Source organism: Phacochoerus africanus, chromosome X (assembly GCF_016906955.1).
Source record: "Phacochoerus africanus isolate WHEZ1 chromosome X, ROS_Pafr_v1, whole genome shotgun sequence".
In the NCBI taxonomy this organism is placed as follows: Eukaryota; Metazoa; Chordata; class Mammalia; order Artiodactyla; family Suidae; genus Phacochoerus; species Phacochoerus africanus.
Window position 1 is genome coordinate 65,727,897 of NC_062560.1, and position 27,501 is coordinate 65,755,397.

The window sequence follows — 27,501 nt, forward strand, 5'->3', positions numbered from 1 at the left end:
TCTTGAAACAGGTTCATTATCTCTTTTTTATTTCACATCAAATTATTTTAATGAAGTATATTTCCTTCTAGTGTTAAGAATGACTAAGATAAAACCTTATATTGCAATCTGCTGGCTGAAAAACTGTACAATAACATCTCTGTTCAGTGAGGTATTAAAACTTGAATAAAGGACTAAGACAAAGGGAAAAAAACTGTACACAATATCATGGTGGAAGAAGCGAACCCTCGCTTTGGGTACTTTAAATCCCCATTCTGGTCTCCCTATAATTGTCAACATGCAGTTCACATTTAAAAAGACATAGGTAGTAAACACTGGAAAAGAAAATCACAAAAAGAATTTCTATGCTAGTTTTACAATTTTCTCATTTTTTTAAATAAAGGATACAGAGCTTAGGCTGTATACCTACTTAAGACCTTGGCCAAGATTCTCATCTCTGATATCTGTATAATTCATAAATTTATTACCAGAAGAGGTACTTTCCCCTAACATAATTTACATAAGCATTAACAGAGATCAGATATTACTTTAACATTTAAAAAACCATTAAAAACCAGTTAACAAATCTTTATCACTGGAAACTTGTATTAAACTATTTATACGATTAGATCATTTTGAAGTTTCAATATGTCTGAGGAACATTATTACCCTGAACAATTGAAGAAATGCATAGACACTTGGTAGACATAATTCAGAACTTAAAAATCAATATATCTAAAAAATGCTTGCACAGAACTACAAGACCATTATATTTCAAAAAAGAAAAAGCAGCAGCACCAACAATAGCAAGAAACTAATGAGGGGATTTAAAAGAACGTAATTTATGGGGTGAGGTGGTGAACAGAGCTAAAATAGCTGATTTGATATAGAACTGGAGCCATGTATTAAAGCTCTAATTCCCTTCCTTTTACATACCTGTTACATTTCAATTTTACTGCTTGCAAAGTAAGTCAAATCTAACACTGATTTTTAATGATATGTGCATCAAAATGGAACAATTAAAAAATCCAATTAAACATCACTATAGAGGTGACTAGAATTTCAAAAAAGGCCACAAGGAGTTCCTGTCGTGGCTCAGTCGTTAAAGAAGCCGACTAGGAACCATGAGATTGAAGGGTCAGTCCCTGGCCTTGCTCAGTGGGTTAAGGATCCGGCGTTGCCGTGAGCTGTGGTGTAGGTCGCAGACGCGGCTCGGATCCCGCGTTGCTGTGGCTCTGGCGTAGGCCGATGGCTACAGCTCCAATTGGACTTCTAGCCTGGGAACCTCCATGTGCTGCGAGAGCAGCCCTGGAAAAGGCAAAAAAAAAAAAAAAGCCACAGAAAGGTGTCAGCACTGTTTTATTCACTACGGGTGAAAGAAAAGGAGCAAAGAATAGACTTCTTTAAAGAACTTCAGAGATAAAAAGAGAAGAATAAGTCAAATGGTTAATAATTAAATCTGAGAGAATAAATCTAATTAGAAAGTGAAGAAATAAAAGAACGTAAAGAAGAGAAATATAGGAAGAGGAGTTTTATAATAATGACTTAAAGAGGAAGTGATGAGGCAAAAAGATATAATCATCACCCATCAAGTAAGTTAAAAATGAACACTTTCAGAACTATCAAAGGACAAAGAAAAACTAACTCAAAAAAGCATGCAAATTAACCATTACTTAGATACTAGCAATTTGTGGGGGAAAATGAAAATGTATCATTTTTAGCGGTCTTTCGTCTTAAAAAATATGTATAAAAAGGCAGGTGTTTACAATTGTACTCTACCAGTATGAACCAACCTTAAAATGTCTTTAAAGAGTCAGTTCAAACACCAAGAAATCCCTCACTACAAATAAAAAAAAAAAAAAAAACACCTACTTGTACCCATTTCAGAGAGGACTAATTTTCAAAATCCCATTAAAGGAAATGAAAACCAAACAGTAGTGGGAAAAGTTAAACGAAATTCTAAATATAAGCCCAGGGAACAAAATTAACTTTATTGAGTACCTATATCATGCATAGTACTTCTCTATCCCCATTGCTTCCACCTTCAGGCCTGTATTACCCCTCTCATCTGGATCATTTTAATAGCATCCTAACAAGCATCTTAAGATACATTTTCTTTCCTTCAATCCATCCTGCACATTGATACCCAAAGTAGTTTTTCTAAGGTGAAATGGTCTTTTGTTTAGAATCATTAAATAGATACCACAGCCTATAACACAATGTACAAATGCTCTAACTTTTTTGTATTATTTATTTATTTTTTATTTTATATTGGAGTATAGTTGATTTACAATGCTGTGTTAGTTTCAGGTATACAGCAAAGTGATTTAGTTAAACGTATACATTTATCCACTCTTTTTCGGATTCTTTTTCCATAGAGGTTATTACAAAATACTGACTAAAGAGTTCCCATTGTGGCTCGGTGGTAATGAACCCGACTACCATCCATGAGGATGCAGGTTCGATTCCTGGCCCTGCTCAGGGGTTAAGGATTCAGTGTTGCCATAAGCTGTGGTGTAGGTCGCAGATGTGGCTTGGATCTGGCATTGCTGTGGCTGTGGTGTATGCCGGCAGCTACAGCTCCAATTCAACCCTTAGCCTGGGAACTTTCAAATGGGTTTGGTCTTAAAAAAAAAAAAAAAAAAAAAAGAAGATTGAGTAGAGTTCCCTGTGCTATATAGTAGGTCTTTGTTGATTATCTATTTTATACATAGTAGTGTGTATATGTTAATCCCAAACTCCTAATCTATTTCTCCCCCTGCACTCTTCCCCTTTAGTAACCATTAGTTTGTTTCTGAAGTCTGAGTCTGCTTCTATTTTGTAAATAAGTTCATTTGTACCATTTTTTAGAATTCCACATACAAGTGATATCATATGATATTTGTCTTTCTCTGTCTGACTTACTTCACTCAGCATGATGATAATCTCTAGGTCCATCCATGTTCTGCAAATGGCATTATTTCATTTTTTTTTAAAGGCTGTATATATGTACGATATCTTCTTTATCCATTCCTCTGTTGATAGACATCTAGCTTGCTTCCATGTCTTGGCTATTGTAAATTGTGCTGCAGTGGACACTGGGGTGCATGTATCTTTTCAAATTATGGTGTTCTCTGGATATATGCACAGGAGTGGGACTTCTGGATCATACGGTAGTTCTACTTTTAGTTTTTTAAGGAAACTTCATACTGTTTTCCATAGTGGTTGTACCAATTTACATTTTCATGCACCTATGGTCAATTAATCTATGACAAAGGAGGCAAGAATATACAATGGAGAAAAGACAGTCTCTTCAATAAGTGGTGCTGAGAAAACCGGACAGCTACATGTAAAAGAATGAAATTAGAACATTCTCTAACACCATAAATGAAACTCAAAATGGATTAAAGACTTAAATATAAGACTGGATACTATAAAACTCTTAGAGGAAAACACAGCCAGAACATTCTTTGACATAAACCAAAGCAATATCTTTGCAGATCCACCTCCCAGAGTAATGTCAATAAAAAATAAACAAACAAATGGGACCTAATTATGCTTAAAAGCTTTTGTATGGCAAAGGAAATCATAATCGAAACAAAAAGACAGGAGGAGTTCCTGCTGTGTGGCACAGCAGGTTAAGAATCTGACTGCCTGGCTCAGATCACTGTGGAGGTGTGGGTTTGATCCTTGGCCCGGCACAGTGGGTTAAAGGATCCAACCCTGCCCCAATTGCAGCCTGGATTAAATTTCTGGTCCAGGAACTTCACTATGCTGCGAGTGTGGCCATTGGAAAAAAAAAAAAAAAAGACAACTCATAGAATGGGATAAAGTATTTGCAAATGAAGCAATCAACAAGGGATTAATCTCCAAAATACACAAACAGTTCTTGCAGCTCAACATCAAAAAAACCAAACAACCCAACCAAAAACTGGACAGAAGACCTAAATAGACATTTCTCCAAAGAAGACATACAATGGCCAAAAAAACACATGAAAAGATGCTCAACACTGTTAATTATTAGAGAAAAGCAAATCAAAACTACTATGAGGTACCACCTCACACTGGTCAGAATGATCATCGAAAGTCTATGAACAATAAATGCTGAAGAGCATGTGGAGAAAAAGGGAACTCTCCTAAAATGTTGGTGGGAATGTAAGTTGGTAGAGACTCTCTAACTTCTATGATCTGATTCTTATCTACCTTTCCAGTCTTTTCTCTCACCTCTTCCCATGCCAACCCTTACTCTACACCACTACCTCTTTATACTCCATTAATTATTTTTAACTACCTGAGGCTCCTGAAACTTGCCATGCTGTTTTATACATGTGTTTCATTTTTTCTGCTTCTCCCCTTAAAGAGCCTTCATCTTTTGCCTTCATAGCAATGCAAACAACTACCATGTCTATTTTCAGCATCAGTTCAAGTCCTCCTAATAGCAACTCCCCATCCCCAACTTTTCCAAAAAGGAACTGAATATTCCTTACTGTACAGGGTACCTATACATATTTCTATTATAGAACCCATAATTTTTATTTTATTTATACTTGCTTAAGGTATGCTTATTAGACTGTAGGCTTCCTGGGAGCAGGAATCTAGTCTTATTTATCAATATGTCCTTAGTAACTAGCATGACTGGCACACTGCAGGTACCTGCAAAGTTTTAAACCAGTGAATGAATAAATAAGCTTAATTATTTAGGTTTAAGTTTTTTTTTCCACTGCCTATGAATTAAAAGCTACAGTCTATCGTCAGTGATTGAGTTCCATCATTCATTTACTTGAAATTTCTCTTACACTCCACAATCATCACCCTTTTATTTGTCCTTATCCTGCACTTTAATGCCAGATGAATTTTCCAAAAGCCCGCATTTCTCATACAAGAGCCCCATTCATGAACTAATAGTAGATACCATTTTAAATCCAAATGCCTACATTTACTTTTAATAGCTCCACAAGCTGGCTCTGCCTTACCTATCCAATTTTAACTCATCACCTGGCCAATTTCTTCATCATACTTTGAATCTAGTATCCAAAAACTTTTTTTTTTGCTTTTTAAATTTTATTTTATTTTATTTTATTTTATTTTTTTAGAGCGGCACCTGCGGGATATGGAAGTAATCAGAGCTACAGCTGCCGGCCTATGTCACAGCCACAGCAACTGGGGATCCAAGCCGCGTCTGTGACACTCAACAGAGCTCACGACAATGCCGGATCCTAACCCACTGAGCAAGGCCAGGCATCAAACCCGCATCCTCATGAATCCTAGTTGGGTTGTTAACTGTTGAGCTACAGAGGGAACTCCCTAGTACTTGAATTCTTACCTTTCCGTTTCTTTAAAGTGTTTCACCCTACATTCATACCTCACTCCTACCTAATCCAATTAAATACTAGCCATCATTTATGGATCAGTTTGATAGTTTCCATTAAAATTGTAATTTAATGTTCCATACACCGCATTTTAACTATATACTATAGCAAATCCATTCAGTACTAGTCACATTACCACTTCATTCTTTTTAAGAATATTACTTTTTTATCCCCAGTGGACTATCACCTCCTTCAGGTAAATCTCATATACATCCTATTGTATTTTCTTTTAGATCCCTGACAGTTCTTAGTTACTATGATAGTAAGGCATCATCATATCATAGGGTTTTAAAAATATATTTAAAGTTTTTTTAAAACTAAAAAAATCCTCTACTTAAATGAAATACTATGTCACAGCCCAAATCATAAAAGAGGTAAAAGAGACTCTGAAAAGTACTGCCTGTCTGGCCTTTCCCTACTGCTCAGCAACACAGAAGCCCTGGGTCACCTCTGCAAATTTCCTGGAGCTCCCTGGAATACAATTTGAAAACTAATGTGTTCAAGTACTAGCTCTAACACTTATTGGTCATGTACCCTTGGGTAATCACTAACTTTCTAAACTTCAGTTTCCTGAGATAATGAATATGTATGAGAAAGGCCTCTGTAAACTTTAAAGCGTTCTATAAATTTGAGGAATTTACAACTTCAGAAGCCATTGTCTAAACTGGTTATATTATACAATCTTAACAACAGTTATATCACACAATGGTACTGACTGTGAAAACATTCTATATTTTAAAATCCAGTTTTATTTAAAATAAAGCATTTTAAATATCAGTCAGTTTGGTCCTCTGCCTTGTTTCCTGTACCTAGAATTAACTTTCTGATCTCCATTTGGGAGCAATAAAGTGTAATGATTAAGAAGACATACTTTTGAGTTAGGCAGACTTGTTTTCAAGCCCAGCTTCACCACGAATTAGGTATGTAAACTTGGATGAGTTACATAAACTCTCCAAGCCTTAATTTCCTCATGAAAACAGCACTATCAGCTTTTCAGTTACTGCTAGATTAAAGAACATAATCTAACAAATTGTTTTCACACAGAGTATAAAACCTTTAGGGAGTTCCTGTCGTGGCTCAGTGGTTAACGAATCCGACTAGGAACCATGAGGTGGCGGGTTCAATCCCTGGCCTCGCTCAGTGGGTTAAGGATCCAGCGTTGCTGTGAGCTGTGGTGTAGGTCACAGACATGGCTCGGATCCCACGTTGCTGTGGCTCTGATGTACACCAGCGGCTGCAGCTCCGACTAGACCCCTAACCTGGGAACCTCCACGTGCCCCGGGTGCAGCCCTAGAATAAATCAAAAAAAAAAAAAGTATGAAACTTAGTAAGAAATTAGTAACTATTACTTTCCTCTTGGGAAGTGCTGTGAGAGAGTTGAAGCACTGTGCATTAAAGTAGCATTCAATATTCCTTTTTTTTTTTTTTTTGGTCTTTTTGTCTTTTTAGGGCAGCACTCATAGCATATGGAGGTTCTGAGGCTAGGGGTCCAATTGGAGCTGTAGCTGCCGGCCTATGCTACAGCCACAGCAACCGCCAGATCCGAGCCACGTCTTTGACGTACACTACAACTCACAGCAACCCTGGATCCTTAACCCACTGAGCGAGGCCAGGGATCGAACCCACATCTTCATGGATGCTAGTTGGGTTCACTAACTGCTGAGCCATGACGGGAACTCCTCCTTTTCCTTTTTTACTTGGGTAAAGGACATAGCACCAAAACCAAAATATAGTAAGTAAAGTAAATGAAAAAACATGACACATTTGACGAGTGCCAAATTATAAAACAGATCTTTTCTTTCCAGAATCCTGTAACAATTAAATCACACTTCTTTCCAGCTGGATTTTTAAAATCTTCTTTAAAGTTTGGACAATGTCTTGTTCTTAATATACCCTAACAATACACTTCAAAATCAGCAAAAAATCAGTAGTTTATCAAATTAAAGATTTCCTACAATCAGAAATATCAATATTGAAATATAAAAACAAATCTTGTGTGCAGAAAATTTTCCAAAGACTATTCAAGACTCCTACTCACATTCTATAATAATTAAGAAAGGAAGCCAAATCACTATCAATTTTAATATTTCATAACATGGAAATGGAATTGATTCTTTTTTAAAAGTATTACAAAAATGGTAAATCTTAACACTAATGCAGCTAAGCCACTGTCAAAGGGATCTGATACACTGTCACAAAAATTCTTTCCTAAATGTTCTATCAGTGAACTCTAAATGGAAGAAAAGTATACTGATTAGAAAAACAAAATATTTGCTTACAGACAAAGGACATTTTAAAAATTTCCCCAAATGCTTAATGTTACTTTAACTGATATATGTACACTGAAAGTTTACTGGCGATATCACTGATTTACATTAACATTAGAAATGTATTTATTCCTATCATCTTTTGCTTTAATCAAATGTGTCCAACTATATGAAGAAATAAGATATTTTAAGTTTATTTTTTAAACAAATGACTAAAGTGACTTTGGTAAAGTGACACTGTAACCTGGTAGCTGCTTTCCCAATTCTCTTTAACAGCTACATGGAACATTAAGTGCTTAAATTTCAAACCAAGACAACAGAAAAAAAACCTCCCCCAACAACTCCCCCAAAATGACATTTTAGATAACTAGAATAGGTTTAAATATATAAATTCTTTATTTAGATCAGAGAACATATGGTTTTCTCTCATGTTCAAAAAGGTCAAAATTATATATACCATATTAAATTTCTATATCAATGTTTTATTCAGGAAGAATGGATCAGAAGACAGATGCAGATATTATTACTGGCTCTGACACTAATTAGCTGAAAACTGGGCAAGTCATTGAATATCTCTGATCCTAAGTTTCCACATCTATAAAATGAGAGATCCCTTTTCTAAGAGTGAAGGTCTTGCTTTATTTATTTTTTTATACTTTTTAAAAATTAAAATATAGTTGAGTTACAATGTTGTACCAATTTCTGCTATACAGCAAAGTAACCCAGTCATACACATATACACATTCCTTTTTTCTTTTATTATCTTCCATCATGATCTATCACAAGAGATTAGATATAGTTCCCTGTGCTATAAAGTAGGTTACTTGGTTTATGACAGCAAAAAATATCAAGTAAGAGACACTTTTATTTGCTGATTCTTTTTTCTTTCTTTCCCTCTCTCCTTTTTTTAAGGGCCACACCTATGGCATATGGAAGTTCCTGGGGCTAGTGGCTGAATCAGAGCTGTAGCTGCCAGTCTAAGCTACAGCCACAGCAACGCTAAACCCAAGCAGCATCTGCAACTTATACCACAGCTTGCAGCAATGCTAGATCTTTAATGCGCCAAGCGAGGCCAAGGATCAAATGTCTATCCTCACGGACACTATGTTGGGTTCTTAACCCACTGAGCGACAACAGGAATTCCTATTTGCTGAGTCTTAATTTGCAATATGACAACAAAAAAATGTTAAGGAAAAGACAATTAAATCTTACATAAAATTATTAAAATTATGTATGCCCTTTACTGGAGATTATTAAAAGAGAACCATACTACTTCCTTTAAGATTTCTACTCAGAAATTTTTCTGTAGGGCTGAATTTTTTATATGGCATAAATTATATATTTCATATTACACTATCTTTTGTGGCATTTTGTGGAGAACTGACCTCTCATTTAAATACAATTTTATTCTCTTTGCAAAATTCTGAAATGTAGTCTTAGATGACTAACTTTCATAGTAGTAATAAAATTTCCTTCATCTGTGTTAGGATTTTTTTAAGCAAATAACCTAAAGGTGTTTGTTTACCTTTGGCAGCATGGGAGTATCCCTTTTCTTCTTCTTTTCTGAATTAGGGTCATCTAACAAGTCTGGCTCAAAGGTATAAAGTTCAGTAAGCTCATTCATGGTGAAATGACGTTCAACTTGCTGTTGATCAACAACGCGAAAAGAGAGTGACTGCTTAGTGACTTGCCGATCATAAATTTTATCTTCCATGGTTCCCTTTGTAAAAAAAGAAGGAACAATACACAAAATAAATAAGTTTTTGGAGGTCCCACTGTGGCACAGCAGAAATGAATCCAACTAGTATCCATGAGAATGGGGGTTTGATCCCTGGCCTCGCTCAATGGGTCGGGGATCCAGTGTTTCCATGAGTTGTGGTGTAGGCCAGCAGCTGCAGCTCCAATTCGACCCCTAGCCTAGGAACTCACATATGCTGCAGGTGTGGCCCTAAAAGTAAAAGCAAAAATAAATTAAAAAATAAATAATTTTGTAAATATGAAACTTAATCAAGGAGAAATATAGTATTCGTTAACACGAAATAGCAAAATTTCATGGTAATATAATGCTATGAGGCAAATTTTATGAGCAATGCTAATTAATTCTTCACGAGGAATTTTCTGCTTGCTTGGAGTAGTTTACCTTGACCAAAAAAAAAAAAAAAAAAAAACCCAACAAAAAAACCCCAAAAAACAAAACTATACTACTGATAATCATTCTATATTTTTGATCAATATGCATTTATGTGTTGCTTTATATATTTCTGTACTTGGTGGAAGCAAGCAGATACCAAGGTAAACAGAATAAGAGTACATGAAATAAGATTTGAGGGGATGGGAGTTCCCATTGTGGCACAGTGGAAATGAATCTGAGTAGTATCCATGAGGATGTGGGTTTGATCTCTGGCCCTGCTCAGTGGGTTGGGGATCCGGCATTGCCGCAAGCTGTGGTGTAGGTGGCAGATGTGGCTTGGATCCCACATTGCTCTGGCTGTGATGTAGGCTGGTGGCTATAGCTCCGATTTGACCCCTAGCCTAGGAACTTCCACATGCTGTGGGTATGGCCCTAAAAGTCAAAAAAAGAAAAAAAAAAGATTTTAGGGGGTTTACTGATGTCAGAATGCAAGAGAGTAATTTATTTTCAATGTAATATATTCCCAATGATCACAACGAATTATATAAATATTACTTTCTATAACTTTAGGACAAAAAAATAATCACTAAAATGCCATATCCATTATATATTTTATACAGTATTCTGAACTAGAATGTAAAGGAGCTCTTAATTTAAATAACAGGAAAGGGTTTACAGTGTAGTTTACCAATTATATTATGTACTCTTATGTATGAGCAAGGATCTACCAATAAAATCCAGTCCCTGGTTGAGAAGCCCAGATTTGGAGGCAGGTGGAGAAGGTAGTATTTGCTCCCAAAAATGTACCAGTTAAAAGGGCAACTTGATTATAAACCTGTATAGTACATTGAACTGCATCCACTTCTTTGATTTCACTTATTTTCCTTAAATTTCAGTTTGTTTTTTAATACCTCAGTTTATACGTAAAGGAAATTACTTTCATATTCTTGACTAGAAAGTGCTAAATCTTTTTTTGTAATGATTCCTTGTTATTATAATACATTAACTTTTTATTCCTAATTTACCCACATTCTTCACACTAAGAGAATATCTGGTGGCCACTAAAAACAATGATTGTTTGACCTCTACACCTATAAGAAAATCAGATTTAGTTATTGGCTTTTCCATGCTAAGTCAAAGAGCTATAAATGTTTAACTTTCTTTAACTAGCAAGAAAATGCTAAGTCAGTTTACTCGTGGAAATCCATCTCAACCTGAGAAAGCTGATATTAGAGACCTGAACAAACTACAAAACAGAAAATCATAAGAGACCAAAATTGACTTCTTGCTGCTTTATGAACAGGAATGATCTTTTCAACTTAGTTTGCCTCTCTTATAATCCAAGTATGTTCTGAACTCCAAAAATATTATCAGCTTCACTCAACCTTTCAATATGAAAAAGAGAATATAAATTACAAACCTACCTGAGCTAAGAACCTATATACATATACAGGTTTAGTTTGTCCAAAGCGATAAACTCTGAATATACTCTGGATGTCATAAGATGGATTCCAAGATGCATCAAATATAATCACTCGATTAGCAGCTACCAGATTAATTCCAAGAGATCCTGCTTTCGTGGATATGATAAACAATCTTCCTCTGAAAATGAAAATATACAATGAATGTTTAGTAATGAGTGCTTCACAGATATCTTATCATATGACTTTTTAATTAATTCTAAGACAGTTTTTTGAACAATCGTAAGTTCAGAGAATTCATTTCTCACTTACTGAAAAAAAAAAAAAAAAGACATGTTTAAGGACTTTGGTTGATGATTTATATGCCCAATAAGAATCTTAGTACTGGAAAACAAAATAGTCTGATTTGGGAGTAAAGATAATTATGGAAATCATATATTTACAATGTATTCAAGGTATTTATAGATTTATCAGTAAATACAGAAAATTTATGCACAACTCAAAAAAACATATTGTGTTCAGTAGTATTCTGCACACTAAGTACAACAAAATAAAGGACACTGCCCAAGTTGCTGAGTGTAGTAGGGGTGACTTGACATGCAGTTATAATATAATGTAATAAATATAAGGAGAGGAGTTTATGGCGTGGTGCAGTGGTTAACGAATCCGACTAGGAACCATGAGGTTGCAGGTTCGATCCCTGGCCTCACTCAGTGGGTTAAGGATCCGGCGTTACCATGAGCTGTGTTGTAGGTTGCAGATGTGGCTCAGATCCCGTGTTGCTGTGGCTCCAGTGTAGGCTGGTGGCTACAGCTCCTATTCGACCCTAGCCTGGGAACCTCCATATGCTGAAGGAGCTGCTCAAGAAAAGGTGAAAAGACAAAAAAAAAAAGAAAGAAAGAGAGAGAGAAAAGTAAGATGCAAAGTACTGAGGTAACTAACTAAAACAGGATCAAAAAGACAGAGGGCTCTAAGAAGAATGTATTCAAGAAGGGAAAAAAAACAAACAAACAAACAAAAAAAAACACCCTGATAGATTACCTGCTGCATTGGAACACAAGAATTTATATTTTTGTAGAAAAATGTGAGAATGAATCAGTGATAGTCATAGAAAACTAAGCAAAACCATTACTTCAAGAAAAATGAATATGTACACCAAAAGGAAAAGTAATCATAGTATTTTAAATGACTTAAGTGTGAATATTTACATAGTCACAATAAAGAAAATACCCCAAATTGATTTAAGCAAATATTCTGAAAAAAGGTATTGGGAAAATGAATGTAGAAAAGTATGTAGGTACATGTGAGTAAACTTCCACCTTAAAATGTAGAAAAGACATATGTAAACAGAATAAAAGAGTACATGAAATAAGACTTTAGGGAGTTACTGACGGAAGAATAACCAGAACTGCCAAGAGTTGAAACCAAAATTGATTATCTGCAGAGAGGGGAAGTCATGGGTAGAAAGGGGTTGGTCAAGAAACTAATCTTTATTTAAGCCTTGTAAAACTTTAAAAAATATGTAAATATATTAATTTGATATAAATAAAATTTTAATTTACAAAAATTATATAACATTTTAAAAATATATAAACAAGTTTAAAGGAAAAGAATTCCCTACTCTCCAAAAACAATCTCAATTCAAATCATGGTATATTTTCTATAGGTTTCTTTTTTCTAAGCACATACATTTTTTGTTTTATTCAGACAAGATAATCTGTGTATACAGTTCATATTATGAGCATTTCCTAAAATTTCTTGGTAAACATCATGCTTGGTAGCTGCATAATATTCCACTGGATGACTAGATAACTTGTTTACAGCTGGCAGCTTAGAGTGAGAAAAAACCTGGAATATAATAAGCTCTCAACAATCATCACAAAATGCCATTATACACCAAGCTGTACTTTCTATAATTTCATGACAAAATATAGTAACTAAAATGTCACACCTAGTACAGATACAGTATTGTAAACTAGAATGCAAAGAAGCTCAAAATTTAACTAATGAGAAAGAGCTTATAAGTAACAAAAATCCTGATACAAAATGAACTGTAGTACTAAAGTCATGTTTTATATCAACTTGGAGCTACCACATGTCTAGGAATACAGACTACAGAAATTATCAGAAATGCAAGAAAATATATTCATCACAATGTTATTTACAAGGACATAAGTTCAATAATAAAAAAATGTACAACACAGAAGGATGTACACTCTGGCTATTCAACAGGTTATGTTACCATTAAAAATATACAATAGTATGTGAAAAAAAGCAGGATATAAAGCCTTATTAAGTGTAATTGCAATTGCATTAAAAAATAAAACATATACATACATACATACAATGTTAAATGTTTATCTCTGGTCACTGGGATTACGATAATTATTTTCTTTATACTAATCTATAAAACAAACTCGTTACAGAGAACAAACTGTTCTTTCTTTAATTAGTGGACATATTTAAGGGTTTATGGGCAAATGCTGCTCCACAATGACTCCAGTCATTACAGATCTATTCTACACCAACAGAAGGATCAAGCATATAGAATGGCATGAACTATATAGGTTAAAAAAAAATACACACAAGAAAAAAAGAAACATAGTTGAGAATTTCAAAACTCTTTGGCATCTATCCACTCATGAAGAGGTGAATGGGTTTAATAAACATGTTTATCAAACTGCTATTAATCCCAAGTACTGATCTACTCGGGGAATTCAAAAGATGAAAAAATATCATCAAAATATCTGGTCACTGCACTAAAGGAGATCACCATTAAAAAAACAGACATATAGGAGTTCCCGTCGTGGCGCAGTGGCTAACGAATCCGACTAGGAACCATGAGGTTGCAGGTTCGGTCCCTGCCCTTGCTCAGTGGGTTAACGATCCGGCGTCACCATGAGCTGTGGTGTAGGTTGCAGACTCGGCTCGGATCCTGCGTTGCTGTGGCTCTGGCATAGGCCGGTGGCTACAGCTTCGATTCAACCCCTATCCTGGGAACCTCCATATGCCTCGGGAGCGGCCCAAGAAATAGCAACAACAGCAATAACAACAACAACAACAACAACAAAAAGACAAAAAAAATAGACATATAAATAACTGTAATGCAGTCTAATTTGCAATAATAGAGGTACTTATTTACAAGGTATAGATGTGCTCAACGACATAGATTTTGGTTTTTAGAAGCATACAAGTGGGAAGCAAACTTATTTAATTTTGCCCTCAAAAGAAAAACAAGCAAAGAGAGATTCAAGTGACTGAATTGATATCAAGAGTTACTTTACAACTACTTAATCTTTAATATTATTCCGTGTGGAATATACAAGTTCATACTGAGATAAACTAACTAGGATATTATATTTTCTTAATACTAAATATTAGTATTGAAGTACACACTAAGGAGTTCCCTTGTGGCACAGCAGGTAAGGATTCAGTGTTGTCAATCCATTGGCTTGGGTAGCTAATGTGGCAGAGAATTGATCCCTGGCTTGGGAACTTCCACATATAGCAGGCATGGCCAAACAAATAAAGTACACGCAAAACCAAATAAAATTAAAATATGAACTATTATTTAAATAGTGCTTCTATAAACCTTTTTGTATATGTTTTTTGACAAAAACATGTACGCAGTTCTATTAGGTATATACCTAACAGTAGACTTGCTGGGTCATAGGGTAGGTATGTTAAAGCTGAGCAAATAGTTCGCCAAAATGATTATTCCAATTTATATTCCCACCAGCAATGTATGAGAATTCCAGATGTTCCAGATCCTAGACAACATGTGGAATTGCCTTTTTGTAAATTATAACCTTTATAATAATAGTTTAAAGTTCACAAGAATTTGCAACAGTAGCACAGAGAGTCCCCGTGTACCCTTCATCCAGCTTTCCCCAATAGTAATAATTTACATAGCTATACAGTACTATACTGTCAAAAACAGGAAACTCTTTGGTGCAATACTCTGAACTCAGGCACAGAACTTATTAGGATTTACTGGTTTTCATATGTATTTTTTATTGTTTGGCATATAGCTCTATGAAATCATGTAACCATTACCACAAGCAGGAACCTGAACTATTCCATCACTACAAAACACCTCCCACATGTTATCCCTTAGTATTAACACTCTCCTCTTAATCCTAATCCCTGGTAACCACTAATTTGTTCTCTATCACTATAATTTTGTCACATCAAGAATGCCATATGAATGGAATCACATAATATGTAACCTTTTAAGACTGGCATTTTTCACTCAGCATAATTCCCTTGAGGTTCATCCCAGTTGTTTGGATACTTACCACTAGTCCATTTCTTTTTACTGCTGAACAGTATTCCATTATACAGAAATACTACAGTTTGTTTATCCGTTCACATGTTAAAGGGCCTTTGGGTTGTTTCCAGTTTTTGGCTATTACAAGTAAAGCTGGTATGAACATCTGTGTTTGGGTTTCTATGTGAAAATAAGTTTTCATTTCTCTGGCATAAATTTCAAGAGTGTGACTGAAGGGTTTTTGATTAAGCATGTTTGTTTAGTTAAAAAAACAACAACAACAAAACACTACCAAGTGTTTTCCAGGAAGAGTGGATGTGCCATTTCACTTTCTCATCAGCATTGTGAGACAAATTCAGTTTCTCTGCAACCTCACCAGCATTTGGTAGAATTACTATTTTTTATTTTTAGCCATTCTGATAGATATGAAGTGGTACCTTTGTGGTTTTAATTTACATTTCCCTGTTAACTAGTAATGTTGAAATCTTTTCATGTGCTTATCTGCCATGCACAGATCTCCTTCAGTGAGGTGTGAGTTAAGTCCTTATATCATTTTCTAACTGAAAAACATTTTTCTTATTGTTACATTTAGATAATTCTTCATATACCCTAGATATGTGTCCTCTGTTAGATATGCAATTTCAAATATTTCCTCCAAGTCTGTGGCTTGTCTTTTCCTCTTCTCCACAAAGTCTCTCACAGACAAAAGGTTTTTTGGTAGCTCTAAATTTTTAGTAAAAGTATACTTAAAGAACATGTACAATAGAATTTTGGCTGTAATTACATCCTTTGCAATAGTTAAACTTAAGATGAAAACTTTAGGTGTCATCCTAAACATGGACAAAGGGAAACAATTTTTCAAAATTCTTTCAGGGATGAATGCTCAAAGCTTTGAACACCACTCTCTTAGGCCTGCACTGCTTTACCCTAGTCAGAGGTCAGCCCAGCATCCAAAACTAGCCAACTTAAACAGACAAAAGCTTAAAATTAAAAAAAAAATTTTTGGCCACATCCATGGGATGTGGAAGTTCTCAGGCCAGGAATCAAACCTGCACCACAGCTATAACCAGAGCCACAGAAATAACGTCAGATCCTTAACCCACTGTGTCATGAGGAACTCCCAGAAGTTTTAAAATTTGATTGTCTAATTATTGATTTTTTTCTTTAATGGATTATATACTTTTGGTGTCATGACCAAAAGGTCTTTGCCTCTTAATTTCTGAAGATTTTTTTCTATGTTTTCTTGAACAAAAATATTTTTTAATTTAATGATCCATTTGACTTGATTTTTGAATAGCGATGAGGCTAGCTAACGTCTGTTATTGACCTATGAATACCCCATTGTTTCAGCATCATTTGTTGAAAAAGTTATCCTCCTCCCACTGAAACACTTTTGCAACTGTGTCAAAAACAATTTAAACCTGGATTTCTCAGATGGTTAATAAAAATAAGAATTTTTTCCTACATTTATTGGCCATTTGTATATCATCTTTTGTAAATTGTTTTTCAGGTTTTCTGCCCATCTAATAATGAGGTTATCTGGTGTCAAGTGAAAAAAATGCACAGCGTCAGAGTTGTGAGTTAAGTTTTATTTGGGGCAAAGTGAAGGCTATAGTCCAGGAGACAGAATACAGATAGCTCAGAGAAAGTACTCCAAAGAGAGGTAGGGAGGAAGGTCAGTATATATGTGATTTTGGTGAAGTGGGAGAGGTACATGCAATCAAGCATACATGTTGCAGAAGGTTGCTGCCAGTCTCATGAAGGTCACAAGGAGAACATGTCACCATGACGATTTCAGTGCTTTTCTAGATATGAGGAAATATAAGAATTGGGTCCATAAAATCTTTTCCTGAAAATATTTAACTATGTGAAGACCTATTCTGCCAATTTTTCCTAGAGTACAGAGTGCCTCATCCTTGATCTCTACCCTCAACTCCTCTCAGGGGGTGTTGAAGGTCAGCAGCTGCAGCAGATCATGATTTAATCTGTGTAGAGGTAGACAAATGGTAAATGCCAATTCATGGCAACTGCCAATCCTGGTATTGTTTAGCCTCCTGATTTTTTTGGCCACACCCACAGCATGTGAAAGCTCTCGGGCCAGGGACTAAACCCAAGCCATGGCAGTGACAACACCAGATCCTTACCCCACTAAGCCACCAGCAAACTCCTAGCCTCCAGATTTTTAAGAATTATTTATATATTCTGGATAAGAGTTACTTTTGGATCTATGTATTAAGCAGTTTCTCCTAACTTATGGTTTGCCTTTTCATTTTAATATGAAGTGACTTTGATGAATAGAAGTTCTTAATTTTAATGAAGCTGAACTTAACAATCTTCCCTTTTATGATTAGCATTTTGTCCTATTTATGAAAAATTTCTTACTACAAATCAGGAAAATACTCCCCGCTGTTGCCTTCTAAAAATCTTTATTTTTTTAGCTTCCACATTTAAATCTACAAGCTACTTGGAATTAGTTATCAGGAAAATACAGATTAAGACCCACTATCTATCTATGACAATGGCTTTTATTTTTTTTTATTTTTAAATTTTTATTTATTTATTTATTTGTCTTTTCTAAGGCTGCACTCGCAGTATCCCAGGCTAGGGGTCCAATCAGAGCTGTTGCTGCCAGCCTACTCCAGAGCCACGGCAACGCCAGATCCGAGCTGCGCCTGTGACCTACACCACAGCTCACGGCAACGCCGGATTCTTAACCCACTGAGCAAGCCCAGGAATCGAACCTGCAACCTTATGGTTCCCAGTCGGATTCATTTCCACTGCACCACAAAGGGAACTCCGAATATTTCTATGCCTTGATTGCAGAGATGGTTATGGAAATCTCTAAATATGTGATTTAAAAAAACCCATACGTATGGAGTTCCCGTCATGGCACAGTGGAAACAAGTCCGACTAGGAACCATGAGGTCGCAGGTTCGATCCCTGGCCTTGCTCAGTGGGTTAAGAATCCGGCGTTGCCGTGAGCTGTGGTGTAGGTCACAGGCGCAGCTCGGATCTGGCGTTGCCGTGGCTCAGGAGTAGGCCGGCAGCAACAGCTCTGATTGGACCCCTAGCCTGGGAACCTCCATATGCCGAGCATGTGGACCTTAAAGGTCAAAAGCCAAAAATAAATTAAAAATTTAAAAATTTTAAAAAACAGATATATACACACATTGAAACTGTTGATTTCTAGGTTTGGTGATATTATAGGTATGTAAGCTGTAACCATCAGAAGAAATTAGGTGAAAGGGTCACGATACTTCTCTATACTATCTTCGTCAGTCCCTGTGATTCTACACAGAATAAATAAATATAAATATAAATAAGTAAAAAGTTTAAAAAATAGGGAGTTTCCGTCATGGCTTGGCAGAAACGAATCTGACTGGTATCCATGAGGACGCACGTTCGATCCCTGGCCTTGCTCAGTGGGTTAAGGATCCGGTGTTGATGTGAGCTGTGGTGTAGGTTACAGACACAGCTCTGATCTGGCATTGCTGTGGCTGTGGTGTAGGCCAGCAACTACATCTCTGATTCAACCCCTAGCCTGGAACCTCCATTATGCCGCAGGTGTGGCCCTAAAAAGACCAAAACAGAAGAGTTTAAAAAAATAGTATCAAGCTAACCAAGGACCCTGAGACTGTTGAAAACTGCTTCCTGGCCACAAAAGACAACATTAGGTCACTATCTTAAAGCTTACTTTAATGTTTCTAGCCACTTAGCCATAAACAAATATTATATTTATATTCTATTTTCTGACAATATTGAGTCATGAGAATATAGAAGATAGACATAATCTCTAACATTTGTGGATTTATCCAGATAGGTTTAGCTACTCAAGAGTAACTCCTCAAATCCATGGTGTGTGTGTGTGTGTGTGTGTGTGTGTGATGAATCTGAATCAGACACTTAATGTAATATGTTTAGGGAGATTAATTTGCCAGTAAATACGCCTAGCTGATAGCTCACCATCCACATTTTGTAGGATATTGTTCCCTACTAGTCATCAAGTTTGACTGTTATGGGACAAATCATATGCTATTATGAAACCAATTTGGGAAACTAAGCAAGACAAAGGTTTAGATTAAATTTGACAAATTAGCCTAGGATTACTCAATAAATCTACTTCTTTTTTTTTTTCTTTTGTCTTTTTGCTATTTCTTGGGCTGCTCCCACTGCACATGGAGGTTCCCAGGCTAGGGGTCGAATCGGAGCTGTAGACACCAGCCTACACCAGAGCCACAGCAACGTGGGATCCGAGCCGCATCTGCAACCTACACCACAGCTCACGGCAACACCGGATCCTTAACCCACTGAGCAAGGCCAGGGACCAGACCCGCAACCTCATGGTTCCTAGTCGGATTCATTAACCACTGAGCCACGACGGGAACTCCAATAAATCTACTTCGTTACACTCACACACAAACTATGACTTTTAAAAACATAGCAAACAGAATATAAAAATGTACTTATTCTTTAAATCATTATTTTTTATAAATAACTTTATTGAACTCAAATCATCCCTTTGTAAGCTCTACCAGACTACAGATTTTATTTTATTTATTTATTTTTTACCTTTCCTAGGGCCGCACCTGTGGCATATGGAGGTTTCCAGCCTGGGGGTCGAATCAGAGCTGTAGCAATGCAGGATCCGAGCTGCGTCTGCGACCTACACCACAGCTCACGGCAACGCCAGATCCTTAACCCACTGAGCAAGGCCAGGGATCGAACCCGCGACCTCATGGTTCCTAGTCAGATTTGCTAACCACTGAGCCACGACAGGAACTCCCAGACCACAGATTTTAAATACCCAATAAGAATATCCTATGGTCTAACTGGAATTTCTCTAGTTTTAACCCTAGGTGTATGTAGTTAAGGACTCTGCTAGAATTAAAAATGTTTTACACACACCAATATAATACCTTTCACACTTCAGAACATTAAGGCATATCTCAGCTGTCATGTCATTAAACTAACCCCATCTTTTCAACGCTTCCTTAAAGTAAATGCCTATGTGTGTGCCCAAATGTTCACATATATGTACATACATAAATTTTCCTTTTCCAAATGAAGTTCAAGGCTATTAATTACTAACCATTAAAAGCAACAGCAACAACACATATACTACACATCCTCTACCTATAGTGGTTTAAAGTATATAATTCAAATTCCTACAACAAATAAATTGAGAATACCTTGTTAACTTTAAAACCCTCTAAGAGATGTGTCATCAAATATGATATAAAAATGGCCAATAAGCACTTGAAAAGATATTTGACATCATCATTAGTAAAATGCAAATTAAAATCATATGTGATTCCATTACACACCTAATAGAATAGGTACAAATTTTTTAAAATATGAAAATACCAAGTAAACAACTCAAATGTCCTTCAAATGGAAATGATTAAACAAACTACTCATCCATACAATGAATACATCCATACAATGAAAACTAGGGAAAAAAACCATACATCCATAAAACTGATACATCTACAAAATGAAATACTACAACGGAATACTACTCAACAATAAAAAGGAACAAACTACTGACATATGCACCAATGTGGATGAACTGCAAAAGCATTTTGCTATATGAAAAAAGTGAAACTGAAAAGGCTACAGGTTGTATGATTCCATGAGTGAATTTCCTGAGGGGTGATGAAACCATTTTTTTTTCTTTTTTTTTTCTTTTTTGTCTTTTGTCTTTTTGTTGTTGTTGCTATTTCTTGGGCCGCTCCCGCGGCATATGGAGGTTCCCAGGCTAGGGGTCGAATTGGAGCTATAGCCACCGGCCTACGCCAGAGCCACAGCAACTCGGGATCCGAGCCGCGTCTGCGACCTACACCACAGCTCACGGCAACGCCAGATCGTTAACCCACTGAGCAAGGGCAGGGACCGAACCCGCAACCTCATGGTTCCTAGTCGGATTCGTTAACCACTGCGCCACGACGGGAACTCCTGAAACCATTTTATATCTTAATTATATCTGGCATTTGTCAAAAATTATAGTAGCAGATACTTAAAAGAGTAAATTTTACTGTATATAGATTTAAAATGACTTTTTATTTAGACCACACTTGTGGTATGCAGAAACTCCCAGGCTGTGACGACTCCAAATCCTTAACCACTAGGGCACCAGGTAACTCCTAAAATGACTTTTTATAAATCTATACATTCAGCAAACGCTTCGTACCTCACATTAGTTTCATCATTAAATTCTTCAGCCCATTTTTTCCTTGACTGAGCAGTTGTAGAACCATCTAAACGGTAATAGTCAATGTTTCGAAGCCACTTTCCTTCACCTGAAAATTCAACAAGAAAAAAGAGATTTGATATATATTATCCTAGCAATAAAAGATTTTCTTCCTTGCTTGCTATTTAAAAGCTGGTTATCCAAAGAGCAGAATATACATTCTTCTCAAGTGCACATGGAATATTTCCCAGATAGATCACATCTTGGGCCACAGCTCAAGCCTTCGTAGATTTTAAAAAGTTGAAATTATCCCATGCATTTTCTCTGACAATAGTGTTATGAAGACTAGAATTCAACTACAAGGAAAAAGAGCAAAAATCACAAACTAATGGAAGCTAAACAATATGCTACTGAACAGCCAATAGGTCACTGAAGAAACCAAAGAGGAAATCAAAAGATACTTAGGGACAAATGACAATGAAGATACAACAACCAAAAACCTATGGGAAACAACAAAAGCGGTTCTGAGAAGGACATTTATAGCAGTAAAATCTTAACTCAGGAAAGAAGAAAAAGCTCAAATAAACACCCTAAGATTACACCTAACACCACTAGAGAAGGAAGACCAAACACAGCCCAAATTAACAGGACAAAATCATAAAGATCAGAGTAGAAACAAATGAAACAGAGACAAAGAAAACAATAGGGAAGATCAATGACCCCAAAAGTTGGTGCTTTGAAAAGATCAACAAAATTGATAAACTACCTAAAGAGACAATCCCTTAACCAGACTGATCAAGAAAAAAAGAGAACTCAAATCAATAAAATTAGAAATGAAAAAGAAGAAATTACAACTGACTCCATGGAAATACAAAGGATCATAAGACACTACTATAAGCAACCATATGCCAGTAAAATGGACAACCTAGAAAAATGGACAGATGCCTACAAAGGTACAACCTACCAAGAGAGAACCAGGACGAACTTGAAAATCTGAACAGACCAATCACAAGTACTGAAATTGAAAATGCGATTAAAAATCTTTCAAAAAACAAAAGTCCAGGACCTGATGCCCACACAGGTGAATTCTGTCAAACATTCAGAGTAGAGTTAACACCCATTCCTCTGAAACTCTTTCAAAAAACAGCAGAGGAAGGAATACTCCCAAGCTTATTCTAGGATGCCATCCATCATTGTTTGTTTGATACTAAAACCAAACAAGAATACCACAAAAAAAGAAAATTACAGACCAATATCACTAATGAACATAGATGCAAAAATCCTCAATGAAATACTAGCAAACTGAATCCAAATATATTTTAAAAGAATCATACATCATGATCAAGTGGGATTTATCCCAGGGATGCAGAGATTCTTCAATATCTGCAAATCATCAATGTGATACACCACATCAATAAACTGAAAAATAAAAATCATATGATCATCTCCATAGATGCAGAAAAGACTTTGGACAAAATTCAACATGCATTTCTGATAAAAACTCTCCAGACAGTGGGCACAGAGGGTAACTACCTCAATATAATAAAAGCCATATATGAAAAACCCATAGCTAACATTATTCTCAATGGTGAAAAATTGAAAACACCTCCACTAAGATCAGGAATAAGACAAGGATGTCCACTTTCACCACTATTATCAACATAGTTTCGGAAGTCCTAGCCACAGCAATCAGAGAAGAAAAAGAAGTAAAAGGAGTCCAAATTGGAAAAGAAGAAGTAAAACTATCACTGTTTGCAGATGACATGATACTATACCTAGAAGACCCTAAAGACAGCACCAGGAAACTGTTACAACTCATAGTGAATTTGGCAAAGGTGCAGGCTACAAAATTAATACAGTGAAATCAATTGAATTTCTATATACTAACAATGAAAGATCAGAAAGAGAAATCAGAAAAACCATCCCATTTACCACTGCATCAAAAGGAATAAAATACCTAGGAATAAGCCTACCTAAAGAGAGAAAAGAGATATACTCTGAAAACTATAAGGCACTGATAAAAGAATCAAAGACCACAAAAACGAATGGAAAGACATCTGTTTGAATTGTCTTGGATTGGAAGAACCAATATTGTAATTATTGTCAAAATGACTATACCACCCAAGGCAATCTATGGATTCAATGCAACCCCTATCCAATTAGTGAGCACATTCTTCACAGATCTAGAACAGAATATTTTAAAATTTGTAGGGAAACACAAGAGACCCCAAATAGCCAAAGCAATATTGAAAAAGAAAAACGGAAATGGAGGAATCATGCTTCCTGACTTCAGACAATGCTACAAAGTTACAGCTATCAAAACAATATGCTACTGACACAAAAACAGAACTACAGATCAATGTAACAGAATAGAAAGTTAAGCACCTATGGTCACTAATATATGATAAAGGAGGCAAGGACATACAGTGGACGAAAGATAGTCTCTTCAATAAGTGTTACTGAGAAAACTGGAAAGCTACATGTAAAAGAATGAAAACAGAGAACTATTTACACCATATACAGAAATAAACTCACAATGGATTAAAGACCAAAACATAAGGCCAGATACTATAAAACTCCTAGAGGAAAACAGGCAGAAAGCTCTTTGACATAAATCACAGGAACATCTTGTTTGATCCATCTCTGGAATAATGACAATAAAGATACAAACAAACCAGTGGGACCTAATTAAACTCAAAAGCTTCCTCGCAGCAAAGGAAACCATTTAAAAAAAAAAGAAAATACAACCCACAGAATGGGAGAAATCTTTGCAAAAGATGCAACAGACAATGGCCTAATATCCAAAATATACGAACAACTCAACAACAACAACAACAAAAAACAAACAACCCAACTGAAAAACAGGCAGAAGACCTGAATAGACAATTCTCCAAAGAAGGCATATGGATGGCCAACAGGCACATGAAAAAATGCTCAACATCACTAATTATTAGAGAGATGAAATTCAAAACTACAATGAGGTATGAACTCACACTGGTCAGAATGGCCATCATTAACAAGTCAACAAACAACATGCTGGAGAGGGTGTATGTGGAAAAAGGGAACCCTCCTACACTGTTGGGGGAGTGTAAATTGATACAACCACTATGGAAAACAGTATGGAGGTACCTCAGAAAACTAATAGAGAATTACCATATGATCCAGCAATCCCACTCCTGGGCATCTATGAAGACAAAAATTTCAATGAAAAAGATACCTGCACCCTTATGTTCATTGCAGTGCTATTCACAATAGCCAAGACAGAAACAATCTAATGTCCATTGACAAAAATATGGATTAAGAAGATGTGTTACATATATATATATATATATATATATAATGGAATACTACTCAGTCATAAAAAAGATTAAACTAATGCCATTTGCAGCAACATGGATGGAACCAGAGATTCTCATACTAAGTGAAGTAAGCCAGAAAGAAAAAGACCAACACCATATGATATCACTTATTTGTGGAATCTAATATATGGCACAGATGATCCTATCTACAAAACAGAAACAGATCACAGCCAAGGAGTAGACTTGTGGTTCTCAGCGGGGAGTGTGGAGGGAGTGGGATGGACGGGCAGTTCAGGGATTTTGGATGCAAACCCTTATATTTGGAATGGATGGGCAATGGAGCTCTATGGTACATAACAGGGAACTGTGTGTGACTGGGTCGCTTTGCTATACAACAGAAATTGAAGAAACACTGTAAATCAACTATACTTAAAAAAAATTTTTTAAAACCTTGCTGGTTACGTATTCTATTTCCACAGCAAGACCCTTTTTTTTTTTTTTTTTTGGTCTTGGGCCACACCTGTGGCATATGGAGGTTCCCAGGCTAGGGGCTGAATCGGAGCTGTAGCCACCAGCCTACGCCGCAGGCACAGCAATGCAGGATCCGAGCCGTGTCTGTGATCTACACCACAGCTCATGGCAACGTCAGATCCTTAACCCACTAAGCAAGGCCAGGGATTGAACCTGCGACCTCATGGATACTAGTCAGGTTTGTTAACCACTGAGCCACAACAGGAACTCCAGCAAAGGTACTTTTGGAAGGTCTTTCATCTACATGTAAATTTCATAAAATATTTCCTTGATTAGAATCCTTTAAACTTTCAAAACAATATGATTAAGCAGCATTATGCACATAAAACCTCCTTTTAATTAAAACTATAAATGACCAGGTTTTCCCTCTTCTTATTAACAAGTTGATACTAAACAGATAAAAACTAGAGACAAAGAACATATTTATTCATTCACTAAACAAATCTGTACTGAATGCTTATTTATGTGCCAAAAACTATGGTCTAGCCGCAAATATCCACATATGATCCTATTTCATGACAGTAACGTGTAAGCACGTATGTGCAAGTAAGAACTGTGATTTTATAAGTTAAATACTTGTCAGACATGTCAATATTTGCATAGGGAGGTAAAATTTTAACCAAGGAGCTCCTGTTATTGTTGTTGCAGCTCTGATTCAACCCCTAGCCTGGAAACTTCCATATGCTATAGGTACGGCCCAAAAGGAAAAAAAAAAATTTTACCCAAGACATACAATCATACTAAAATACAAACAAATTAAGTGCTTATGACATTTTTATATGTGATCATACTTAACTTCCATTCTAATTCTTTGACTACAAACATAATACTACTACTTTACCTCCAAGCAAAATTCATGCCCTTAGAGTCTTAACATAAAACAGGCTGACAAAACTCAGATTTACAGCTCTCAGAAAACTCTTTACTTAAATTCAGTACATTAGTTTCAAAGATGCTTTCTGGTAATACACTCATTTTAGTAATACTAATTCTTCTGATGTAATGGCCATACCTACTCAAAGCAATCTACAGATATAATGTAATCCCTATCAAAATACCCATGGAATTTTTCACAGAACTAGAATAAAGAACCCCTAAAATTCATGTGGAATCACAAAAGATCCCAAGTTGCCAAAGAAGTACTTAGAAAAAAGAACAAAGCTGGAGGTATCACCTTCACAGACTTCACTTTGTACTACAAAGCTATAATAATCAAAGCAATGTGGTACTGGCACAAAAACACACAATGGAACAGGATAGAAAACCCTGAAATAAATCCACACATCTATGGCCAATTAATCTATGACAAAGGAGGCAAGAATATACAATGGCAAAAAGAGAGTCTCTTCAATAGGGGGCTGGGAAAGCTGGACAGCTACATGTATGACAATGAGATTACAACATTTCCTCACACTGTATACAAAAATAACTTTCAAGTGGTTTAACGACCTAAGTGGAAGACCTGGAACCATAAAACTCCTAGAAGAGAACATGGGCAGAACACTCTTTGACATAAAATGTAAGGGTATTTTTTTAGCTCTATCTCCTAAGGCAAAATAAATAAAAGCAAAAATAAATAAATGTGACCTAATTAAACCTAAAAAGCTTTTCTGTACAGCAAAGGAAACCACTCACAAGACAAAATGAAAAGAGAACCCATAGAATGGGAGAAAATATCTGTAAATGATAGAACTGACAAGGAGTTAATATCCAAAATACAGAGTTTGTACAACTAAATATCAAAAAATGGGTAGAAGACCTGAATAGACATTTTTCCAAAGAAGATATACAGATAGCTGACAAGGACCTGAAAAGATGTTCAACTTTGCAAATTACTAGAGAAATGCAAATTAAAACCCCAATGAGATATCACCTCTGACTTGTCAGAATGACTATCATCAAAAAGTCTACAAATAGGGGAGTGGGGGGATGTGCTTGGGTTATGGGCTGGAAATCCTGTGAAATTGGATTGTTATGATCATTATACAACTACATATGTGATAAATTCATTTGAGTAATAATAAAATAAAATAAAATAAAATAAAAATTTTTAAATGTCTACAAA

The 27,501-nt window shown here is 35.9% G+C and overlaps 1 protein-coding gene across 6 annotated transcripts in view; it reads right to left on the bottom strand.

The window, feature by feature from the left end:
- The window catches only part of ATRX (ATRX chromatin remodeler), a 293,130-nt gene that overhangs the window by 26,794 nt on the left and 238,835 nt on the right, over positions 1-27,501 (bottom strand). For all 6 annotated transcript variants that reach the window (XM_047765775.1, XM_047765772.1, XM_047765770.1 and 3 more), the window contains 3 exons: positions 21,607-21,715; positions 11,150-11,327; positions 9,120-9,314 (listed from right to left, as the gene is read on the bottom strand). In XM_047765775.1, the coding sequence (XP_047621731.1) occupies positions 9,120-9,314; positions 11,150-11,327; positions 21,607-21,715 (482 nt within the window). The remainder of the gene's footprint in view (positions 1-9,119; positions 9,315-11,149; positions 11,328-21,606; positions 21,716-27,501) is intronic.